This window comes from Rana temporaria, chromosome 4, assembly GCF_905171775.1.
Source record: "Rana temporaria chromosome 4, aRanTem1.1, whole genome shotgun sequence".
NCBI classification, from domain to species: Eukaryota; Metazoa; Chordata; class Amphibia; order Anura; family Ranidae; genus Rana; species Rana temporaria.
This window is the reverse complement of record NC_053492.1, coordinates 458,558,224-458,581,789: the sequence shown is the minus strand read 5'-3', so window position 1 is coordinate 458,581,789 and position 23,566 is coordinate 458,558,224. Positions and strand designations below refer to the sequence as shown.

Here is a 23,566-nt window from a genome sequence, read left to right as displayed (position 1 = left end):
GATAGGTCAGCGGTCCATCGGTTCGATTTTAAAGCAAGTTTTAAAATTTTGGTCCGAAGGACAACAGACCGATGGGCCGTATACACGGTCGGTTTGGACCGATGAAACTGAACTTCGGTCCATTCTCATCGGTTTTGTCCGACCGTGTGTACGCGGCCTAAGAGTTTCCTTAAAGTGACCCTGTCATTCTGGGCTTGAAACAAAACTAAAGGCCGTCTGTAAAATGAGATTTCCCAAAACGTCTTTCAGGACAGCACCCGAGAGATCATGGCTCTTCCCAAACAGGAAACAAGTCATCATCCAATGCTTTAACAGGAGGCCCAGCTTCCTCCAGTTTTTTTAGTTGCTGTAACGACAGCTCGAAGAATTAGTAAACTTCAAGCCTTGTCAATTAGAGAGACATTTTTTTAAGACAGAATTGTTCTGAAAACCAACCCTATTTTTTTTTTTTACGACGGTCACTTTGGTCCAAAATCGAGCTCAGGAGATTATACTTCCTACGTTTTGCTGTAATCCACCGGGAAAAAAGGAAGAAGAATTCCATACTTTGGATGTTAAGAGAGAAGTCTTAAGTTACCTGGAAGCCACTAAGGACTTTAGACATTCAGACGCATTATGGGCTAGATTCACGTAAGTGACGCAAGTTTGTGCGGGCGTAGCGTATCCTATTAACGTTACGCCTCCGCAACTTAGACAGGCAAGTGCAGTATTCACAAAGCACTTGCTCCGTAAGTTGCCGCGGCGTAGGGTAAATCAGCCGGCGTAAGCATGCGCCGTTCGTGAAAGAATCCCAGTGCGCATGCTCCTAATCACGTCGCAAATAGTCAATGCTTTCGACGTGGACATAATTTACGCAAAGCCCTATTCGCCAACGACTTACGTAAACGATGCAAAATTCGACACTGGCCCGACGTCCATACTTAACATTGGTTGCTCCTCATATAGCAGGAGCAACGTTACGCCGGAAAAAGCCTTACGCAAACGACGTAAAAAATTCTGCCGGGCGCACGTACGTTTTTGAATCGGCGTATCCAGCTCATTTGCATATTCAACGTGGAAAATCTATGGAAGCGCCCTCAGCGTAAAATTGCACACAATTATACGCCGGCGTATTCAAGTTACGTCGTCGGAGGAAGCCTATTTTTTCAACGTATCTGCCTTTGAGAATCGGCGTAAAGATATGACGGCGCAGATTTGAAATTACGGCAGCGTATCTGGTGATACGCCGCCGTATGTTGTTTCTGAATCTAGCCCTATATGTTTTATATGCTAGTAGTAAGAAAGGAAGACAAGCTACCAGGGGAACCATTGCCAGATGGTTGAGAATGACTATAACAGAAGCTTTGGACTCTCTTGATCTGAAAAGGACTAAGCTTGTGTTATAGCCATTCTCAACCATCTGGCAATGGTTCCCCTGGTAGCTTGTCTTCCTTTCACGAATACAAATTGGACTCTCTTGATCTGAAAAGGACTGTTTGTATTCGTGAAAGGAAGACAAGCTACCAGGGGAACCATTGTTAGATGGTTGAGAATGGCTATCACAGAAGCCTAGTCCTTTTCAGATCAAGAGAGTCCAGTAGGTATTCGTGCTCATTCTACAAGAGCTTTGGCAGTGAGTTGGGCAGAGAAAGCTGGTGCCACCCCCAAACAGATCTGTAAAGCAGCTATGTGGTTTGGTCTGCCTGTCATTATAGGTGAGACCTGACGGCAGGGAACCAGGCTTTCGGTAGGAAAGTCTTACAGGCTGTTGACCCACCCTAATGGGGTAAGTTTCGATTATCCTCTAGGGTGATGTCCTGAAAGACGTTTTGGGAAAATTCAAGTTTGACTTACCGGTAACTTGTTTTCCAATAGCCTTTCAGGACAGCAATGAGCCGCCCTTTTTTTGCTGTATACTATGGGGTAACTGGGGCTGGAGGTTCTCGACAAACAACTGAAGGAAGCTGGGTGGAGGCCTCCAGTTAAAGCATTAGATGATGAGGTCTTTCCTGTTGGGGAGAAGCCATGATTTCTCGGGGGCTGTCCCAAAAGACTATTGGAACACAAGTTACCGGTAACTTGAATTTTTGTATACTGACCTGTCCAACAGACCATGTTTTAAAACTCCACTGCCTTGCCGATCACAATGACCTGATAACTTAAAGGCATTACATTTTTTTAGGTACTCCCCATCAGAACAGCATCTGCAGGCATTTAGAGCTGTTCCCGGTATGTGCTCGACTAGGTGCCTGCACTTTTATACCTGCAACCGTTTTTTTACAATCTTTATTCTAGAGACAGCATCTCTTTAACTACTTTAGACCCGGCATATAGTCAAAAGACGGCCTCCAGGTGGCTCTATAAATCCGGGAGGCCGTCTTTTGACTTCCTCGCATCCTCCGGCCACAGGGGGGCGCGCACCCGGCGCCACCCGTCTGCCAGGTACCCGCGATGGGCAATGACAGAGCAGGGACGTGGAGCTCTGTGTGTAAACACAGAGCTCCACGTCCTGTCAGGGAGAGGAAACAGATGCTGTGTCCCTTGTACATAGGGACACAGCATCGGTCACCTCCCCCAGTCAGTCCCCTCCCCCCACAGTAAGAATCACTCCCAGGATACACATTTAACCCCTAGTGTTAACCCCTTCCCTGCCAGTCACATTTATACAGTAATCAGTGCTTTTTTATAGCACTGTTCGCTGTATTAATGTGAATGGTCCCAAAAATGTGTCAAAAGTGTGCGATGTGTCCGCCGCAATATCGCAGTCCTGACAAAATTCGCAGGTCGCAGTATTACTAGTAAAAAAAAAATAATAAAAAAAACGTCACAATTCTATCCCCTATTTTGAAGCCACTATAACTTTTGCAGAAACCAATCACTATACGCTTATTGCGATTTTTTTTTACCAAAAATATGTAGAATACGTATCGGCCTAAACTGAGAAAAAAAAATTGATTTATTATAACTAAAAGTAAAAAATATTGGGCCAGATTCACAAAAGAGATACGACGGCGTATCTCCTGATACGCCGTCGTATCTCTGCGTTAGGGCCGTCCTAACTATGCGACTGATTCATAGAATCAGTTACGCATAGCTAGCCCTAAGATCCGACAGGTGTAATTGAATTACACTGTCGGATCTTAAGGATGCAATTCTAGGCCGGCCGCTAGGTGGCGAGGCCATTGCGGTCGGCGTAGAATATGCAAATGAATAGTTACGGCGATCCACGAACGTCCGCGCTGCCCGTCGATCTAACTTTACGTAGTTTCCGTCGAGTTACGCCGCGTAAAATTAGGGCTGAGCCCTAGTTGTCCTAAGCCATGTTAAGTATGGCCGCCGTTCCCACGTCGAAATTTAAAAAACAACGTCATTTGCGTAAGTCGTCCGTGAATGGCGCTGGACGCCATTTACGTTCACGTCTAAACAAATGACGTCCGTGCGACGTCATTTAGCGCAATGCACGTCGGGTAATTTACCCGACGGAGCATGCGCAGTACATTCGGCATGGGAACGCGCCTAATTTAAATGGTGCCCGCCCCATTTGAATTGGGCGGGCTTGCGCCGAGCGCATTTACGTTACACCGCCGCAAGTTTACTGGTAAGAGTTCTGAGAATCAGGGACTTACGCTGTAAACCTGCGGCGGTGTAACGTAAATCACATACGTTACGCTGCCGTGGAGCAATGTAATTCTACGAGAATCTGGCCCATTGTGGGTTTTTTTCAAAATTGTCGCTCTTTTTTTGTTCATAGCGCAAAAAATAAAAAACGCAGAGGTGATCAAATATCACCAAAAGAAAGCTCTATTTGTGGGAAAAAAAGGACGTAAATTTTGTTTGCGAGGCACGTCGCACGACAGCGCAATTTTAATTTAAATCGACGCAGTGCTGAAAGCTCGCCTTGGCAGGAAGGGGGTATATGTGCCCAGTAAGCAAGTGGTTAATAGGAGATTTAGTATGATTGGTACGTCTTGATAGGTCTGGTATAGCAGGTTTGTCTGTAGCTGAACAAAGCTTCAAAAAGCATAAAGAATGAGCAGGTCAGGCGTCATCTGGAGCACAATTTCCCCAGAGTGCGGGATATCACTTTCTACTTCATAGGAAAAGCTTCCCCTCCCTGCTGAATCAAGGTGCGTATCACGGCCTCCTCTTCACTCAACCCTCAGGAGGAATAGAAGAAAAGAGCGCTCAGTTGTGGAGAGTGCGACATTTTATGTGATTGCATTCTTTACACTTTGTTCAGGCTCGCCCACCTAAAAATATCCCCTTGAAGCTTTGTGTATGTCTAAAATGGCTAAACAGCAATAGCTCTAAGCAATTAAAAACCAACTGCATCCTTTTCTTAATTTACAAAAAAGAAATAATAATTATGATTTCCCCAATGGCTTTTACAGGCAATTTATGGAAATTGTAAAGTCATACGATTATCAATTTTGTTGCGTTTACACCGGCACCAGTGTACTTTATTGGTACCCCTGAATAATCTGCTTTTTTGTGTTAGTTGTGATGGTAATGCCCGTTTTTATAGTATATACTGTAATATATAATTAATCAAAATACTTTTTAGGGAAATGTTAATGGGAATAAAAGGAACAATAGAGGGATAATATGGTATATAGAAGGGATTGTTATGCTGGCAAGTCTAGCCAGACAGGAGAATTTTGCTTTTCGGCAAGGTATTGATCCTCTAGTACAGTGGTCTCCAAACTGCGGCCCGGGGGGGGGGGGGGGGCATTTGGGGTCTTTGCTTGATTTTATCTGGCCCTTTGGGCAATATTTCATTCACAGACACCAACAAAGGGGCACAGTTTCTCCCAATGACACCAATGATGGGGGGGCATTCCTCCCAATGACACCAAGATAGGGCGCGGTCCCGATGACATAAACAATGGGGCCCAATGACACCAGTGATGGGGCACAATACCTACCAAAGACACCAACGAAGGGGCATAACTCCACTCACTGACACCACAGATGGGGCATTGTTTAATCCAGGGCTTGACAAAGCCCAGGCGCCAGGAGCGATTAGAATTAGCAACCTTGCGCCTGGAGCGGCTCAGCTGGGGTATCCTGTCCCCCCCCCCGAGTGCGATCGCGTGGGGCGGTAATTGAGCCAGCGGCTTTGCATCCATCTGCAGTCCTACCGTGTTTCCCTGAAAGTAAGCCCTAGTGTGATTATGGGGGCGGGCTGCAATATAAGCCCTACCCCGAAAGTAAGCCCTGGTCAAAGTTCATTAAAAATACATTGCTGCAGTGTTTCCGTTTATTACTGTGTTAAAAAATATGGTACTGTTATGTTTAAAGCCACTGCTGATCGCCTAGTCTGCATCCCGTCCCTCTTTACTGTAAGCAGCGGGCCGGCTCTTCTCGTTCCTCCTCTCCTCCCCCCTGACATCTTCAGCCCGTCCCATCTTACTGCACGGAGCGAGCCGATGACAGGTGACCTCGGCTCTTCTCTCTCTTCTCTCCTCCCACCTGACGTCTTCAGCCCGTTCCTCCTCAGCGCGCGCTGACGTCAGCGGGATCTCTTCTCTCTCACTCTCTCCTCCCGGATGACGAAAGAAGAGCAGGTGAATACCGGTACACCAGGGAGCTGTATACCCTACCGTAAAAGGTTATTTCTATGGTACTGCACCTTATACAGTGCCAAGATCTCTTTCTCAAAATACTGTTATGACTCCTGTCCTGACAGTTGGAGGGGAGGGTGACAGGGGGACACAGAATCTTTGTAAAATTTGTACATTCCGTAAATAAATAAGCCCTACCCCAAAAGTAAGCCCTAGTGTGTTTTTTGTGGACAAAATTAATATAAGACCCGGTCTTACTTTCGGGGAAACATGGTATACTTCCTTCTTCCTTCTGCAGTCCTATGCTTCCTTATGGAATCTGGCACCCTCTTGTGGTGGCCGTTGGTATGACAAGACAACCAGCAATGCTAATGGAGTTTCCCCTGCCTGTTTTCATAGCCTTTTTTTTCCGTAATAGCTTTTATTTTTATTTTATTTTTAAGTAAAAACTGTTTATTTTTTGTCTTAATTAAGAAAAAAAATGTATATGTGTATATATGTGTATGTATATATGTATATGTGTGTGTATATATATATATATATATATATATATATATATATATATATACATATACATATATTGTAATGTTTGGGGGACCAGCTTGATCGCAGGACACAGGCTTCTTAAATCAAAACTATGGTTTATTAAACTTAAATGGCTTAGCAGCAGCAAAAACAAAAGAAATAACAGTCTCACCGACTTGTACAGCTCAGAACTGCTATAGCAGTTAAACAGTCCTTCCAGGTAAGTCCTTCAGTAGCAGGTTTTTAGGCAGGACACTGCCAAGTCCTTTCACAGCTTTTCATAGCTTCCACAGCTTCCACAGCTTTCCTTGTCCACCATTCACCATGCATTGGACTCTCCTACACTCCTTCACTCTCACCTGCACTTCCTGTCTGCTTTAAACTACTTCCTTACACAGGTGCGTTAACCCTTTCCATTCCCTTAAAGGCACCACAGTCCAAACAGAGGGGAAATATAACGTCCTTCCAGGACCCAGCCATGGCGTCCTGTACATATCCCCCCCCCTGTGCCCCAACGCCAAGGAGGTGGAGGCAACAGTGGAGCTCAAACAATGGACTCGGGAGAGGGCATCTGCATTTTGATGCAGTCTCCCGGGCCTATGCTCCACTACAAACTTAAATTCTTGGAGCGCCAGGAACCAACGTGTAATCCTGGCATTAGTCCCTTTACCCTGCCTCATCCATGTTAAAGGGGCATGATCAGAAATGAGCCTAAACTTCCTCCCCAAGAGGTAATACCTGAGGGAATCCAGAGCCCACTTAATGGCCAGACACTCTCTTTCAATAATAGCGTAGTTTTTCTCTGCTGGTGTCAACTTTCTACTGAGGAAGACTACTGGGTGTTCCTCACCACAAACAACCTGTGACAACACAGCTCCCAATCCTACATCGGATGCATCAGTTTGGACAACAAACTCTTCTGAAAAATTGGGCGCTATCAACACAGGGTGTTGGCACAGTGCTGACTTGAGCACCAAAAAAGCCTTCTCAGCGTCTGCATTCCACTCCACCATGACCGATTTCCGACCCTTAGTCAGATCGGTCAATGGAGCCGCCAATGTGGCAAAGTTGGGTACGAACCTCCTGTAGTATCCCACCATGCCCAGGAATGCACGTACCTGCTTTTTTGTGAGGGGGCGGGGCCAACTCTTTATAGCCTCTACCTTGCTGACCTGAGGTTTCACCACCCCTCTACCCACAATATAGCCCAGGTATTTCACCTCCTCCATTCCCAAAGCACATTTTTCAGGGTTTATTGTAAACCCCTCTTTCCAGAGAGAGTCCAGTACTGCCTGGACTTTGGGCAAGTGTGACTCCCAGTCTCTGCTAAAAAATGACTATGTCGTCCAAGTACACTGAGGCATACTCCCGATGAGGTCGTAAAATCCTATCCATTGCTCGCTGGAATGTGGCTGGAGCAGTTTGCAGTCCAAAAGGCATTCTTTTGTACTGAAAACTCCCCTCTGGAGTAGAAAAAGCAGTTTTCTTTTTAGCAGCCTTAGTTAATGGGATTTGCCAATACCCCTTGGTAAGGTCTAATGTTGTGATATACCTAGCTGGACCTAGTCTCTCAATAAGTCTACCCGGGGCATGGGGTAGGCATCAAACCGTGAAACTTCATTAAGCTTCCGGAAATCATTGCAGAATCGCAGAGTCCCGTTGGGCTTTGGTACCAACACAATCGGGCTCAACCACTCACTCTGCGATTCCTCAATGATCTCCAGGTCCAGCATCTTCTTTACTTCCTCTGAAACGGCCTTCCTTTGAGCCTCTGGGATGCGGTAGGGCCTGACAAAAACTTTGACTCCAGGTTCCGTGATAATATCATGCTCTATGATACTAGTTAGCCCCGGCAAGTCTGAAAACTTCTCTTTATTTCTCTGCAAGAACTCCTTTGCCTGCTGACTTTGGTATTTAGATAGGGTATTTGCTACTTGGACACTCTCCACCCCAACCTGTGGCTCAAGCCTTGCACTAGCCAGGGAGGTCACCGGTTCCCTGTCTGTCCAGGGCTTTAACAAGTTGACATGATATATCTGATACGGTTTCCTCTTGCCTGGCTGGTGGACTCTATAATTGACCTCTCCCACTTTTTCCACAACTTCAAAGGGTCCTTGCCACCTGGCTAAGAACTTACTTTCCACAGTGGGAATTAGCACCGCTACTCGATCCCCCACTTGGAAGTGCCTTATTTTAGCAGCCCTGTTATAGACCCGTCGTTGAGCCTCCTGGGCTTTTTGCAAATGCTCTTTGACTAGCGGCATCACGGTTTGGATCCTTTCCTGCATTTGGGAGACATATTCCAGGACACTCTTATGCTGAACAGGTTCACTTTCCCACTCCTCTTTAACCACGTCAAGAAGTCCGCGAGGTCTCCGCCCATATACCAACTCAAAGGGCGAAAAACCCGTGGAGGCCTGGGGCACTTCCCGGATAGCAAACAGGAGAGCTGGTAACAGGCAGTCCCAATCTTTCCCATCCCTTTGTACCACTTTCTTGAGCATAGATTTAAGGGTCTTATTAAAGCGTTCCACCAACCCGTCCGTTTGGGGTAGACCGATGTGCGTAGCTGTTTAATCCGGAACAGCTTACACACATCGGCCATAACCCTTGACATAAACGGGGTACCCTGGTCTGTGAGTATTTCCTTGGGGAAACCAGTCCGTGTAAACATCTGGAATAATTCCCGGGCAATGGCCTTTGAGGAGGTATTCCGCAGGGGTAGCGCCTCAGGATATCGGGTGGCATAGTCAAGAATCACCAATATGTAGGAGTGACCTCGAGCTGACTTTACCAAGGGACCCACTATATCCATGGCTATCCTCTCGAATGGGACCTCAATTATGGGCAGAGGGACCAAAGGGCTCCGAAAATGAGTCACCGGAGCGGTCAACTGACAGGTCGGACAAGAGGTACAGTATCTCTTTACCTCTGCTTTCAGACCTGGCCAGTAAAACCGGTCGGTGATCCGTGCCTCCGTTTTTTCAACTCCCAGGTGTCCCCCTAACACATCGTTATGGGCCAGGTCCAGAACCTTTCGTCTATATTGTTGGGGTACCAACAATTGCTCTACCACATTTTCTCTCTCCTTGGTAACCCGATACAGCAATTCATTATATATTGCAAAGTGTGGCCACCTCTCATTCGCACCTGGCTCTTGGGGAACCCCATTTACTACTACCACTTGTTCCCGTGCATGGGCCAAAGTGGGGTCCTGCATCTGAGCAGTCCCAAATGCCCCATGGGGAACACCCAAATCCGGCAGCGCAGGGGTAGAGGCCACTTCCTCATCCTCTTCCCCCAGCATTACCTGAAGTGGGAAAGGCTCCTCCCCCTTAGTGTTTTGGTAGGTCTGTGGACCACATATCTTGACATCCTCAATAGTATCAACACTACTTTCATCACCATTAACCCAATCATTAGCATTTTCCCCATCTGGGTCCACATTAACGTTTGGCAGTTCAGGGTTATCCCTCTCAGCAGCAGGAACAGGGGGGCTAGTTTCTCCCCAGTCTCTGAACTGTTCTCCTTGTTCCCACAGTTTTGTAAACAATGGACAGTCTCGTCCTATTATAACATCATGCACCAAGTTCTTTATCACCCCCACCTCTTGAGTAACAGTGCCACATGCTGAGGAGATAGACAACGTGATGAGCGGGTACTCTCTAGTGTCCCCGTGAATGCATACCACCCGTAAAGTTTTTCTTACCGGACCGATCTTCCCAATCACTCTAGGATGAACCAGGGTTACCATGCTTCCAGAGTCCAACAAAGCCCGGGCAGGGAGGTGGTTCACTTGGACTTCACACTCAAACTTTTCCTCATCCAGGTCGAGGTGTGTGGTGCACACTTTGTGGGCACAAAAAGACCCCCTCCGAAGAACCCCGCACTCCATGGGCTCCTCTTGCAGTGGGCAGTGTGCCCGGGTATGACCCCAAGAATGACATCGCCAACATTGTACATCCCCTCCTCTCCGAACAGGAACAGAACGCTGCGAAGGTACCGGGAGTGTCTCTTGGCCTTCCGGGGTGTTTGTCCCAGGGCTCCTTGGAACATCCTTTCGAAGGGCAGCAGTTGGTCGAACAGGCCGTGGCAGACTAGGCCCTATGCGCTTGGTAGGTCCGAGCAGGTCCTCCACCACTGTATATCGTTCCACCATCTCAACAAGGAGGTTTGCTGTTTTGGGGTCTCCATGGCTGACCCACCGTTGGAGGTCATCTGGCAGGGACCTCAGGTATCGGTCCAGCACGACCCGCTCCACAATTTGGGGGCCAGACAACACCTCAGGCTGCAGCCATTTTTTTACTAGTTGCACCAGGTCATGCATTTGAGACCGGGGTGGCCGATCTGGACGATATTTCCATTGGTGTACACGTTGGGCCCGAACGGCCGTAGTCACCCCCAGACGAGCCAGAATTTCTGCCTTTAGCTTTTGATAGTCTTTAGCATCATCTGGTGGCAGGTCAAAGTAGGCTTTTTGAGGATCTCCAGTGAGAAAAGGAGCAATGAGGCCGGCCCATTGGTCCTGAGACCATCCTTCTCTCTCCGCTGTCCTCTCAAACGTAGCAAGAAATGCCTCTACATCATCGCTCAGGGACAACTTCTGTAGAAAATGGCTTGCCCTCACAGTCACCTGGTTGCCAGGGGCAACAGCCGCTGGCTCCTGAGACAGCTGTTGCACCGCTTCCTTTAAGGCAGTCACCTGAGCCTGCATAACCCCTTGCTGGGCTGCTTGCTGGGCTGCTAACTGGGCCACCAACAGGCGAGTATTTTCTTGCTGCAGAGCCAGCGCCTCTTTGTGGTAAGTTTGCGCTTGTATGTTAGCCAGGGTCAGCTGTTTAATTAGCTCCTCCATTGCTTCAACTTTCAATGTTTGTGCAGCTTTAACCCAGGACATAAATTCAATGTACTGTCCCTTTAAATGTTAGTTCAATATAAAGTCCAATGCAACAGAAAAAAAAAACTTTTTTTTTTTTTTTTTTTCCTCTTCTTATGCCTGTTATTCAGTCCTGCCCGCATTCGAGCACCAGTGTAATGTTTGGGGGACCAGCTTGATCGCAGGACACAGGCTTCTTAAATCAAAACTATGGTTTATTAAACTTAAATGGCTTAGCAGCAGCAAAAACAAAAGAAATAACAGTCTCACCGACTTGTACAGCTCAGAACTGCTATCGCAGTTAAACAGTCCTTCCAGGTAAGTCCTTCAGTAGCAGGTTTTTAGGCAGGACACTGCCAAGTCCTTTCACAGCTTTTCATAGCTTTTCATAGCTTCCACAGCTTTCCTTGTCCACCATTCACCATGCATTGGACTCTCCTACACTCCTTCACTCTCACCTGCACTTCCTGTCTGTTTTAAACTACTTCCTTACACAGGTGCGTTAACCCTTTCCATTCCCTTAAAGGCACCACAGTCCAAACAGAGGGGAAATATAACGTCCTTCCAGGACCCAGCCATGGCGTCCTGTACAATATATATATATATATATATATATGTGTGTGTTTGGTTCTAGTCTTCTTTCTGTGTAAATTTAAGATTGGTTAATTTTTATATTAAAAATTTACCATTGTCGGTCATTAAAAAAAAAAAAAACTGCCTCCTAATTTTTTTAGATTCCAAGCAAATTTGTGTCAAGCCCTGGTTTAATCCAACTGTTGCTGGGACTTTTTCTGCTCCCAATGGCCACAGTCGGGCCCCCCCCCCCCTCTTAAGTACAGTAAACTGGCCCTTTGTATAAAAAGTTTGGAGACCCCTGCTCTAGTACAATGGTCTCCGAACTGCAGCCCTTACGCCGCGTACACACGATCGTTCCAAACCGATGAGAATGGTCCGACGGGCCATTTCCATCGGTTCACCGCTGAAGTGGTCTGATGTGCGTACACACCATCGTTCCAAAAACCGATCAGGTCAGAACGCGGTGACGTCAAACACATGACGTGCTGAAAAAAAAGATGGAGCACTATTCCTCCCACTGAAGAGCAATTCAAATTGGATTATAAATATATATATGAAAAAACAATTTTCCTGTTCCCAATAAATCTTTATTGAACATATTCAAATATGATTGACACCATCTTTCATTTTGATCAAATGGCATCTGCATCCAAGACTTTTTTGTTGTTGTTTACAGATATTAGCAACTAAATTCGAAATATATTTAATGGCGTTTTATATTAAAATTAAGCATTTTTGTGAGTTTCTTAGTGAATGTATGATGGAGCACCTTGACATAAGGCAAAAGTGATAATTAAGTGGCCTGTGGAACTTTTGGGTCCATGGCCAGGAAACTCCCCAGAACTTAATCCCATTGAGAACTTGTGGTCAATCCTCAGGAGGCGGGTGAGCAAAAAAAACACAAATTCTGACGAACGCAAATCATTTATTATGCAAGAATGGGCCGCCATCAGTGAGGATGTGGCCCAGAAGTTGCTTGACAGCATGCCAGGACGAATTGCAAAGGTCTTGGAAAAAGAAGGATCAACATTGCCAATATTGACTCTTTTGCATAAACTTGTAATGTAATGGTCAATAAAAGCTTTTAAAATATTTGTAATTATACTTCAGTACAGTGGAACCTCGGATTGTGAGTAACGCAGTTAACAAACGTTTCGCAATACAAGCACTATTTTTTTTTTTAATCGTAACTCAGTTAGCGAGTGTTGTCTCGCAAAATGAGCACGATTCAGGCCAAGGCAGTATGCAGTACCACGTTTGGCCTGAGGTGGGGGGGTGCCAGAGCAGAGCCTAACATCGGCGCCGTTCGGAAATGCATGGAAAGGCCTGAGGACAGCGCGGCTGACCTTGAAAAATCTTGGGAACCAAGGCTCTCCGAGGTTTAACGAGATCAGCCGAAGTGTCCTCGGGCCTTTTCGGACGTTTCCGAGGCTCTCTGGCGCCCCCCGCCCCTGTCTCTGGCCGCATGTGGTATGGCATCCCATTGAAGTCAATGTGGAACAAATTATTTTCGTTTCCATTGACTTCAATGGGGAAACTCGCTTTGATATGCGAGTACTTTGGATTAGGAGCATTCTCCTGCAACGGATTATGCTCGTAATTCGAGGTTCCACTGTATATCGTAAGGTATATCTAAAAGATCTAAAAACACTGAAGCAGCAGACTTTGTGAAAATTAATATTTGTCATTCTCAAAACTTTTGACTAGGGCTATAAATAATGGGGTAGATTCAGAAAGCAATTGCGTCTGCGTATCCATAGATACGCAGCGTAATTGCTTAGTTGCGCCGGCGTATCGACTTCTCCTGATTCAGAAAGCTTGATACGCCGGCTTAAGCCTAAGATACGAATGGCATAAGTCTCTTATGCCTTCGTATCTTAGGCTGCATTCTTGCGGTGGCCGCTAGGTGGCGCTCCGTTAGTTTTCAGCGTAGAGTATGCAAATTGCATACTAACGCCGATTCTCAAACGTACACACGCCCGGCGATCGATTTTTACATCGTTTGCGTACGTCGTTTTCGTTGTACGGCTGCTCCTGCTATTAGTCCAAAGTATGGACGTCGTTCCCGCGTCGCGATTTGAACTTATTACGTCGTTTGCGTAAGTCGTTCGTGAATGGCGCTGGACGCCATTTACGTTCACGTCGAGACAAATGACGTCCTTGCGACGTCATTTGCCGCAATGCACGTCGGGAAATTTTAGGAACGGCGCATGCGCGGTATGTTCGACGTGGGAACGCGCCTAATTTAAATGATCCACGCCCCCTACGGGATCATTTAAATTACGCGCGCTTACGCCGGCCAGTTTTACGGAGCGCACGCGCAAATTACGGAGCTACTGCTTCGTGAATGAAGCGTAGCGCACGTAATTTACGGAGGCGTAGCGTAAAAACGGTACGCTGCACCTCCGTAGTAGTGCGCGCCCCTACTTGAATCCACCCCAGTGTTATCAATAATCTAATCTAAATTGAAAACTTTGTAAAGTGTTGTGTATTGGTCTACAAAAAAGGGTAAATAAAAACACAACTTCATTTAGAAAAGGCGGAATATTCACAGATAGTAATGTGTGGCCATATGTTTTGCCCGCCGCGGCGGATTACCTCTGCCCCACTTCTAGGCAGACACAAGCCATATTTTCCCTTCTAGCGGTGGAGGAAGTGGGCGCCGCGTTAGCTTGTATTCGCCCCCCTGTATTATATTGGAGCGTGTTATCATTTTATTTTGTTGTTGTGCAGGATCCGTTCTGTAAATGATGACATTCTTAATTTTACTCTGGAGTTCACTAATTGGAAGAGGCTGTCTGCAGATGTGGAGCTGCTCCTGTCCACCCACGCAGAAAATTTCACCTGGATTCCACAGAAGCATTTCGGTAAGTAAACAACTGTCAAATGAATTTTCTATGCCTCCGTTTACTATGATTAGAGGGGAAACGGCTCTTCAGGGCATCTGCAAAGGGCTGCGGCAGCACAAGACTGAATGAGATGTGTGAAGGCTGTCTGTACATTTCTAATGCCTGCCTGCAAGAAGAGGTAGCAAAAATAATGCTGTTATTTCACCACGTAGGTTGCTAGCAAGGTTCAGGAGTGCATCTGTAAATGAAAGTCATGATGAAAAGGAAGCAAAGCATCTTCTGGAGCTTCCTTTGGTTAAAAGTTAAATGGATAAATATAAATCCTGCTACGCTTAGTCATCTTTCTATATATATATCTCATTGTTGGTACTCGCACATTGCTTAGCGTAGGGCCTCACGCAGAGTGTGAATGCGCAGTGTAGATCCCTTTCTTATAATTGCAGGAACACGTTTTTAAGCTATTCTGTCTCTAAAAGTTCAGATTGCATGGTTCCTTGCAATGAAGACATGGACTACTTAGGCCGCGTACACACGGGCAAACATGTACTATGAAACCGGACCGTTTTCACCGTACATGTCTGCCCGGGGATTTTTGTACGATGGCTGTACTAACCATCGTACAGAAATCTGCGCGTAAACAATACGCGGGGCGCGGCGATGTGGGCGGGCCTGCCAGTTAAATGCTTCCATGCATGCGTCGAAGTCATTCGATGCATGCGAGGGATGGCGGGCGCTCGGACATGTACGGTAGGTCTGTACAGACGACAGAACATGTCCGAGCGGGCAGGATTCCAGCGGGCTGTTTTAAAACAAGTCCAGAAATATTTGCCCGCTGGGAAAAGGCCCGGTGGGCGGACCAGTTTCAGCAGACATGTTCGGTCGTCTGTATGGCCCATTACTCCTCCCCTTGTCCATGCCATTGATCCATGCAAAAGTGAAGAGTAAAAGCCAGCTGAGGATCCTGCAGACCATAGGCGTGCGCAAGGGGTGTGCCAGGTGTGCGCTTTGTAAATGGCCTGGTGGCGGAGGAAGGAGGAGGGGGGCTGAACTTCCGGGGGACCTCACCGCATCTTGCCGCAGCTAGCTCTCCCAGAAGTGTGGAAGGGTACCTATCAAAAACAGGTACCTTTTCCCTCCTCCTCCGAAAAGGTGCCAAATGTGACACTGGAGGGGGGGGGGGGGGGGTGGAAGCAGATATGTGGAGCTTCCACTTTTGGAACTCTGCTTTAAAGGATCACTAAAGTAAAAAAAAAAATTAAATAACAAACATGTTATACTTACCTCCATTGTGCGGCTCGTTTTACACACAGTAGCCCCGATCCACGTCTTCTGGGGTCCCTCGGCGGCTGTCTCGGCCCCCCCCCCCCCTGCAAGAGCTTTCCACCTTCATGCGAGCGAGCGAGCATGGTGGAAAGCTCTTGCGGGCGCGCTCCTGTGATACAGCGGTGGCCATAGCTGCCGACTGTATCACTCGGCACCGCCCCTGGCGCACCGTGTCATTGGATGTGATTGACAGCAGCGCCAGCCAATGGCTGCGCTACTTTCAATCCATCCAGTGTAGCCAATCAACAGCCAGGCTGAGAACCAAGGAGGATGACGGGGACAAGCGCGGGACCTTCGAGGGGCCGAATGAGTAAAACGGGGCTTCTGGGGGGGGGGGGGGGTTTGCTGTCCGATGTTTTTTCACCTTGATGCATAGGATGCATTAAGGTAACAAAACATTTACCTTTACAACCCCTTTAACCACTTGCTTACTGGGCACATAAACCCCCTTCGTTCCCAGGCGAAATTTCAGCTTCCGGCACTGCGTCGCTTTAACTGACATTTGGGCGGTCATGCGACGTGGCCCCCAAACAAAATTGACGTCCTTTTTTCCCCACAAATAGAGCTTTATTTTGGTGGTATTTGATCACCTCTGCGGTTTTTATTGTTTGCGCTATAAACAAAAAAAGAGCGTCAATTTAAAAAATATATATATATTTTTTACTTGTTGCTATAATAAATATCCCAATTTTTTTTAAAAAAAAACAATTTTTTTTCTCAGTTAAGGCCGATACGTATTTTTCTACGTATTTTTGTAAAAAAATAAAAATCGCAATAAGCGCAAAAGTTATAGCGCCTACAAAATGGGGAACAGAATTATGATTGTTTTTTATTTTATTTTTTTTACTAGTAATGGCAGCGATCTGCGATTTTTATTGGGACTGCGACGTTATGGCGGACACATCGGACACTTTTGACACAAATTTGGCGCCATGCACATTTATACAGCGATCAGTGCTATAAAAATGCACTAATTACTGTATAAATGTGACTGGCAGGGAAGGGGTTAATACTAGGGGGTGAGGAAGGGGTTAAATGTGTAGCCTGGGTGTGTTCTAACTGTGTGGGGGGAGGGGGGTGACTGGGGGAGGTGACCGATGCTGTGTCCCTATGTACAAGGGACACAGATCGGTCTCCTCTCCTCTGAAAGCACGTGGAGCTCTGTGTTTACACACAGAGCTCCACGTCCCTGCTGTCTTACCGACAATCGCGTGTTCCCGGCGGACATCGCTGCCGCTAGGTACACGCATCGGCTCCTGAGCGATGCGCCGGGACAGTGTTTACCCGCTGCGCGCCCCCCAGTGGCGCGCGCGGGTAATGCTTTTAAATGACGTCCAAAGACGTCCAGTTGGCACTTGAGAGCCGCGCTGTTGACGTCTTTTGTCAATAGCGCGAGTCTCAAGTGGTTAAGGGACAACAAGCCCACTTGCTGCCTAATATATCCCACTCGCTTTCAGATGCCATTGTAGCAAGATAACCAATAGTCACTTTACCTTTACGGCTGATCGGTGTATATCAGCGTTTCTCAACTCCAGTCCTCAAGGGGTGACCCAACAGGTCATGTTTTCAAGCTTGCCATTATTTTGCACAGGTGATTTTGATCAGTTTCACTGCCTTAGTAATTACCATCTGAGGGAAATGCTGAAAACATGACCTGTTGGGGCGCCTTGAGGGCCGGAGTGGAGAAACACTGGTGTATATAAAACTTCCTTTTTGTAAACTGTTCAAGCTATAAATATGAAGGGCAGATTTTTTTTCTTTTTACAGTCCAATGCTGACAGACTTTACGATGATTTCCAATGTTTCCCGTCGGTACATAAAGTTAGAGAGGAGCTTTGGCTTGTTTAACAAGCTTGACAATCATAAACCTCCTGGCTGCCATCTGAACACGCTGTAACCGAGTTTAAGACTCTCAAACACCAGGAGAAGTGCAATTCCAACTCTATCCGTGGACTCCGAATGTAATCCTGCAAATCTGAGGACTACTAAAATAAAATGTAAGCCTTGTGTAATTATCTATGCAAGAGATGATGGTTGCACCAAGAGGCTTTGAACTTCTTTTGAAGTGCAGCCAGGGGACATGTCACACGAGGATAAAGGTGACTAAGGAAAGTGACATTGTTGCCTAGCCAACCACACGCATTGAAGGCAATTGAAAGAAGAGCGAGACAGAATCACGATCTAAGATCTAGGCATAAAAATATTCCATACAGCGGGTAAAATAAGTATTGAACACGTCGCCATTTTTCTAAGTAAATATTTTTCTGAAGGTGCTATTGACATGAAATTTTCACCACATGTCGGCAACAATCCAAACAATCCAAACATTTAAAGCGGAGGTTCACCCATAGCTTACACATTTTCCCCTTAGATGGATGCTCGTTTTGTCTAGGGGAATCGGCTAGTTGTGTTAAAATATGATCCGTACTTACCGTTTACGAGATGCATCCTCTCCGTCGCTTCCGGGTATGGGCTGCGGGAATGGGCGTTCCTTCTTGATTGACAGTCTTCCGAGAGGCTTCCGACGGTCGCATCCATCGCGTCACGATTTTCCGAAAGAAGCCGAACGTCGGTGCGCAGGCGCAGTATAGAGCCGCACCGACGTTCGGCTTCTTTCGGCTACTAGTGACGCGATGGATGCGACCGTCGGAAGCCTCTCGGAAGACTGTCAATCAAGAAGGAACGCCCATTCCCGAAGACCCATACCTGGAAGCAACGGAGAAGATGCATCTCGAAAACGGGTAAGTACAGATCATATTTTAAAACAAATAGCTGATTCCCCTAGACACAACGAGCATCCATCTAAGGGGAAAATATAAAAAAAAAAGGAATTGGGTGAACTCCCGCTTTAAAGACACCAAAACAAATAAGTTCAGAAATAAGGCTATGTGTAATAAAATGGAATGGCACTGAGACAAAGGGGCAGATCCACGTACCTACGCGTAATCTTCCGCCGGGCGCAGCGTATCTAAGATGCACTACGGCGCCGCAACTTATTTTAATTTTTTTCGAATCCACAAAGAATTAGCGCCGTAAGTTACGGCGGCGTAGTGTATCTTTGGCGGTCGTAAGGGCGCGGAATTCAAATGGATGTAATGGGGGCGTGTTTTATGTCAATACGTCTAGACCCGACGTAAACAACGTTTTTTTTTAACTGCGCATGCGCCGTCCGTGGGGGTATCCCAAGGCGCATGCTCGAAATTAACCCGTAAAAAGCCAATGCTTCCGACGGTGACGTCATTCTACGCAAATCCCTATTCGCGAACGACTTGCGCAAACAACGTAAACATTTCAAAATTGTACGCGGGAACGACGGCCATACTTAACATTGAGTACGCCTCATAACAGCACCTTTAACTATACGCCGGAAAAAGCCGAACGAAAACGACGTAAAAAAAATGCGCCGGCCGGACGTACGTTCGTGGATCGCCGTAAATAGCTAATTTACATCCTCGACGCGGAAATCGACGGAAACGCCACCTAGCGGCCGCTGAAATATTGCATCTAAGATCCGACGGCGTACTAAGACGTACGCCTGTCGGATCGATCCCAGATGCCGTCGTATCTTGTTTTGTAGATACAAAACAAAGATACGACGCGGGAATTTTAAAATTACGCCGGCGTATCAATAGATACGCCGGCGTAATCCTTTTGTGGATCTGCCCCAAAGTATTGAAGAAATAGAAGTGCAAAAGGCATGGGAAACCAAGACACCAGCTGTAATCTATCAGTAATTAGAGAGCAATCCTGCCCCTTGTCAGTGCAAATTAATATCGGCTGGTTCAGTCTCAACAGCTGGACTATAAGGCCGGGCTCACACTGGTCCGACAAACGCTCCGGGAGCTCATGTCGCATGACGTGTGAAAATCAATGTTTCCCTATGGGAGCCGTCTTGAAGGAGTTGTAAAGGAAAACATTTTTTTACCTTAACCACTTCCGGACCGCCGCATGTACATTTACGTCGGCAGAATGGCACAGACAGGCACATTGGCGTACCTGTACGTCCCTGCCTAGACATGGGTCGGGGGTCCGATCGGGACCCCCCCCCCGGACATGCAGCGGTTCCCGTGGCTTCAGGAGCGATCCGGGACGAGGGCGCGGCTATTCGTTTCTAGCCGCCCCCTCGCGATCGATCCCCGGGGGTGAAGAACAGGGAGAGCCGTATGTAAACACGGCTTCCCGTGCTTCACTGTGGCGGCGGCATCGATTGAGTGATCCCTTTTATAGGGAGACACGATCGATGACGTCAGTCCTACAGCCACACCCCCCTACAGTTGTAAACACACACTAGGTGAAACATAACTCCTTCAGCGCTCCCTGTGGTTAACTCCCAAACTGCAACTGTCATTTTCACAATAAACAATACAATTTAAATGCATTTTTTGCTGTGAAAATGACAATGGTCCCAAAAATGTGTCAAAATTGTCCGAAGTGTCCGCCATAATGTCGCAGTCACGAAAAAAATCGCTGATCGCCGCCATTGGTAGTAAAAAAAAAAAAAAAAAAAAACTATCCCCTATTTTGTAAACGCTATTAATTTTGCGCAAACCAATCGATAAACGCTTATTGCGATTTTTTTGTTACCAAAAATAGGTAGAAGAATACGTATCGGCCTAAACTGAGAAAAAAAAAATTATATATGTTTTTGGGGGATATTTATTACAGCAAAAAGTAAAGAATATTGCATTTTTTTCAAAATTGTCGCTCTATTTTTGTTTATAGCGCAAAAAATAAAAACCACAGAGGTGATCAAATACCACCAAAAGAAAGCTCTATTTGTGGGGAAAAAAGGACGCCAATTTTGTTTGGGAGCCACGTCGCACGACCGCGCAATTGTCTGTTAAAGCGACGCAGTGCCGAATTGTAAAAACCCCTTGGGTCATTTAGCAGCATATTGGTCCGGTCCTTAAGTGGTTAATGTAATTTATGCATTAAGGTGAAAAAACATCTGATGATAGCCGCCCCCCCGAGCCCCCGTTTTTCTTACCTGATCCCTCGAAAGTCCCGCACTCGGTCCCGAGATCCTCTTCGCCGCTCAGCCTGGCCGCTGATTGGCTAGAGCGGATGGATTGAGAGCAGCGCAGCCATTGGCTGGCGCTGCTGTCAATCACATCCAGTGACGCGGCGTGCCGAGGGGCGTGGCTGAGTGATGCAATGGCCGCTCGCTGTATCACGGGAGCGTGCCCGCAAGGACTCATCACCATGCGAGCTCTGTCGCATGAATGTGGTGAGTTCTTGCGGGGAGGACCAGAGACAGCCGCCGAGGGACCCCAGAAGACGTGGATCGGGGCCACTCTGTGCAAAAAGAACTGCACAGTGGAGGTAAGTATAACATGTTTGTTATTTTGAAGAAAAAATAAATCCTTTATTAACCCTTTAACTGGTCCAACACAAGTCGGTCAGACTTTTAAAAGATTCCTGCACTACTTTGGTCTGATTTTGGTCCTACTTCAGCCCATTGAACATCATTGAAGTCGGATTCTAGTCCTAACCATCCGACTTGTGACATGCGACATAGTGATTACAGCTCGCCCCCTCCCTTGGACTACATTAGAGTCAGGACGCTCTCTACGTTGCAGATAAAGGAGCTGTGTGTTAGTGGGCGTCCTGACTCTCCAGTAGTCCAAGGGAGGGGGCGAGCACTTACTAAATTGTTTGCATTTTTATTTATTTATTATTAATAAAAGGCCCACCAAAATCCTCAGCACCAGGCCCACGATGTTCTTAATCTGGCCCTGCCTTGTGTCTGTCCTCAGCCCCGTCCTGTACCTCTGCTCAACGATCGGCGGGTGCCGGCGGACATTCATTGGCCAGCACCCGCTGATCGTCTTCTACAAATCACAGCAGGAGCGGCGTGTGCCCCCTACCCGGAAGTGCAGAAGCACGCATATATACATGATTCTGCACAGGATGGCCACTCTGTAGCAGTAAACTTGCTATAAGGTGGTCGGCAAGTGGATAAAGTAGGTGTTATCCCAATTTGGCTACAAAAGTGGACATACACTTTAATGCCGCGTACACACAATCGTTTTTCATGACAAGAAAAGTGCAATTTTTTTAATTGGTCATTAAAAACGGTCGTGTGTAGGCTCCAGAGCATTTTTCTCAACGAGAAAAATGGCCATTAAAAATTTAGAACCTGCTCTATTTTTTCTTGTCGTTTTTCTCGTCGTGAAAAACAGTCGCGTGTACGCTTTAACAACGGGGGGTAAAAACATACATGCTCAGAAGCAAGTTATGAGAAGGAACATTTGCATAATCAGCCCAAAGGGTGGAGCCACTTAAATGGAACTTCCCCTTTATAGTGCCGTCGTACATGTTGTACGTCACCGCGCTTTGCACCACACGCATTGAAGGCAATTGAAAGAAGCGCGAGACAGAATCACGATCTAAGATCTAGGCATAAAAATATTCCATACAGCGGGTAAAATAGGTATTGAACACGTCGCCATTTTTCTAGGTAAATATTTTTCTAAAGGTGCTATTGACATGAAATTTCCACCACATGTCGGTAACAATCCAAGCAATCCAAACATACAAAGACACCAAAACAAATAAGTTCAGAAATAAGGCTATGTGTAATAATGACGTTTTTCATGACGAGAAAAGTGCAATTTTTGGAATTGTTCATTAAAAACGGTTGTGTGTATGCTCAAGAGCATTTTTCTCTACGAGAAAAATGGGCATTAAAAATTTAGAACCTGCTCTATTTTTTCTTGTCGTGAAAAACAGTCGTGTGTACGCTTTAACAACGAGGGAAAAAACACGCATGCTCAGAAGCAAGTTATGAGAAGGGAAATTTGCATAATCAGCCCAAAGGGTGGAGCCACTTAAATGAAACTTCCCCTTTATAGTGCCGTCGTACGTCACCGCACTTTGTTCGAGCATTTTTTTATCACGATCGTGTGTAGGCAAGGCAGGCTTGAGAGGAATTGCGTCGAGAAAAACTTTGTTTTTTTCCATGAGATGAAAAACGGTCGTGTGTGCGCGGCATGAGTCTTTACAGCAACAATATATAACCTAAACACAGAGTCACAGCTGTTTTGAATTATTATTTTTTTAGTTCCTATCAGAACCCCATCAAGTTATGAAGCGATGGCTGTTGAAGTGTTTAAAATGAAATTGTCATGGAAAGTCGTGAATAATATCCTTCTTTCTTTTCCCTGCACAGAATCTTTCCCACCTTTGACACACCTTTGCCGGCTTGAGATCCGCTCCATCCTGAACACCGAGCGTTTACGGTCTAAAGACTACATACGCCAGCTGCCGATCCCGGCCTGCCTACAAGAATATCTTCACTACTCTAATGTGCTAAGTCTCTATGGCATTTCCACGGAAGACAATTTTCAGGAGAATAAACTGGAAAATATCACCCAAGCAAGTGATTGATTGAAATCCGTCTATCACTGGCACCGGACTCCTGGCTGGATTTCAGTATTGTATACTGGCTGTAAATATTCCTATTTTGTAATGGAACCCAGAGCTGCACAAAGCTGTACTGATAGGGAAAGCTGTGCTATGGGAAGTATTATAAATAAAGTGTACATAAAATTGCTGCATATAACATCATTTATTCTGACTACATACAGTACTGTGCAAAAGTTTTAGGCCGGTGTGAAGAAACGCTGTAAAGTAAGAATGCTTTCAAAAATATTAGGTAGATTCAGGCACGTTGGCGTAACTTTGCGGCGGCGTTGCTTAAGGAATTTAAGCTACGCCGCGGTAAGTTAGCGAGGCAAGTACATGATTCACAATGTACTTACCTGCTAAGTTACGTCGGCGTAGCCTAAATCGGCGGGCGTAAGGGCGCCTAATTCAAATGTGTTTGAGGGGGGTGTGTTTTATGTTAATGGCGCTTGACCTCACGTTTTTTA

General features: G+C 46.4%; 1 protein-coding gene across 2 annotated transcripts in view; it reads left to right on the top strand.

Annotated features, from left to right (window-relative positions):
• Positions 1–23,295, top strand: part of ASB3 (ankyrin repeat and SOCS box containing 3) — a 221,867-nt gene extending 198,572 nt beyond the window's left edge. The window contains exons 8-9 of one of the 2 annotated variants that reach the window (XM_040351630.1): positions 14,254–14,387; positions 22,864–23,295. In XM_040351630.1, the coding sequence (XP_040207564.1) occupies positions 14,254–14,387; positions 22,864–23,081 (352 nt within the window). In that variant the 3' untranslated portion in view covers positions 23,082–23,295. The remainder of the gene's footprint in view (positions 1–14,253; positions 14,388–22,863) is intronic. The other variant, XM_040351629.1, reaches the window with a different exon arrangement.
• Positions 23,296–23,566: the final 271 nt, after the last annotated feature.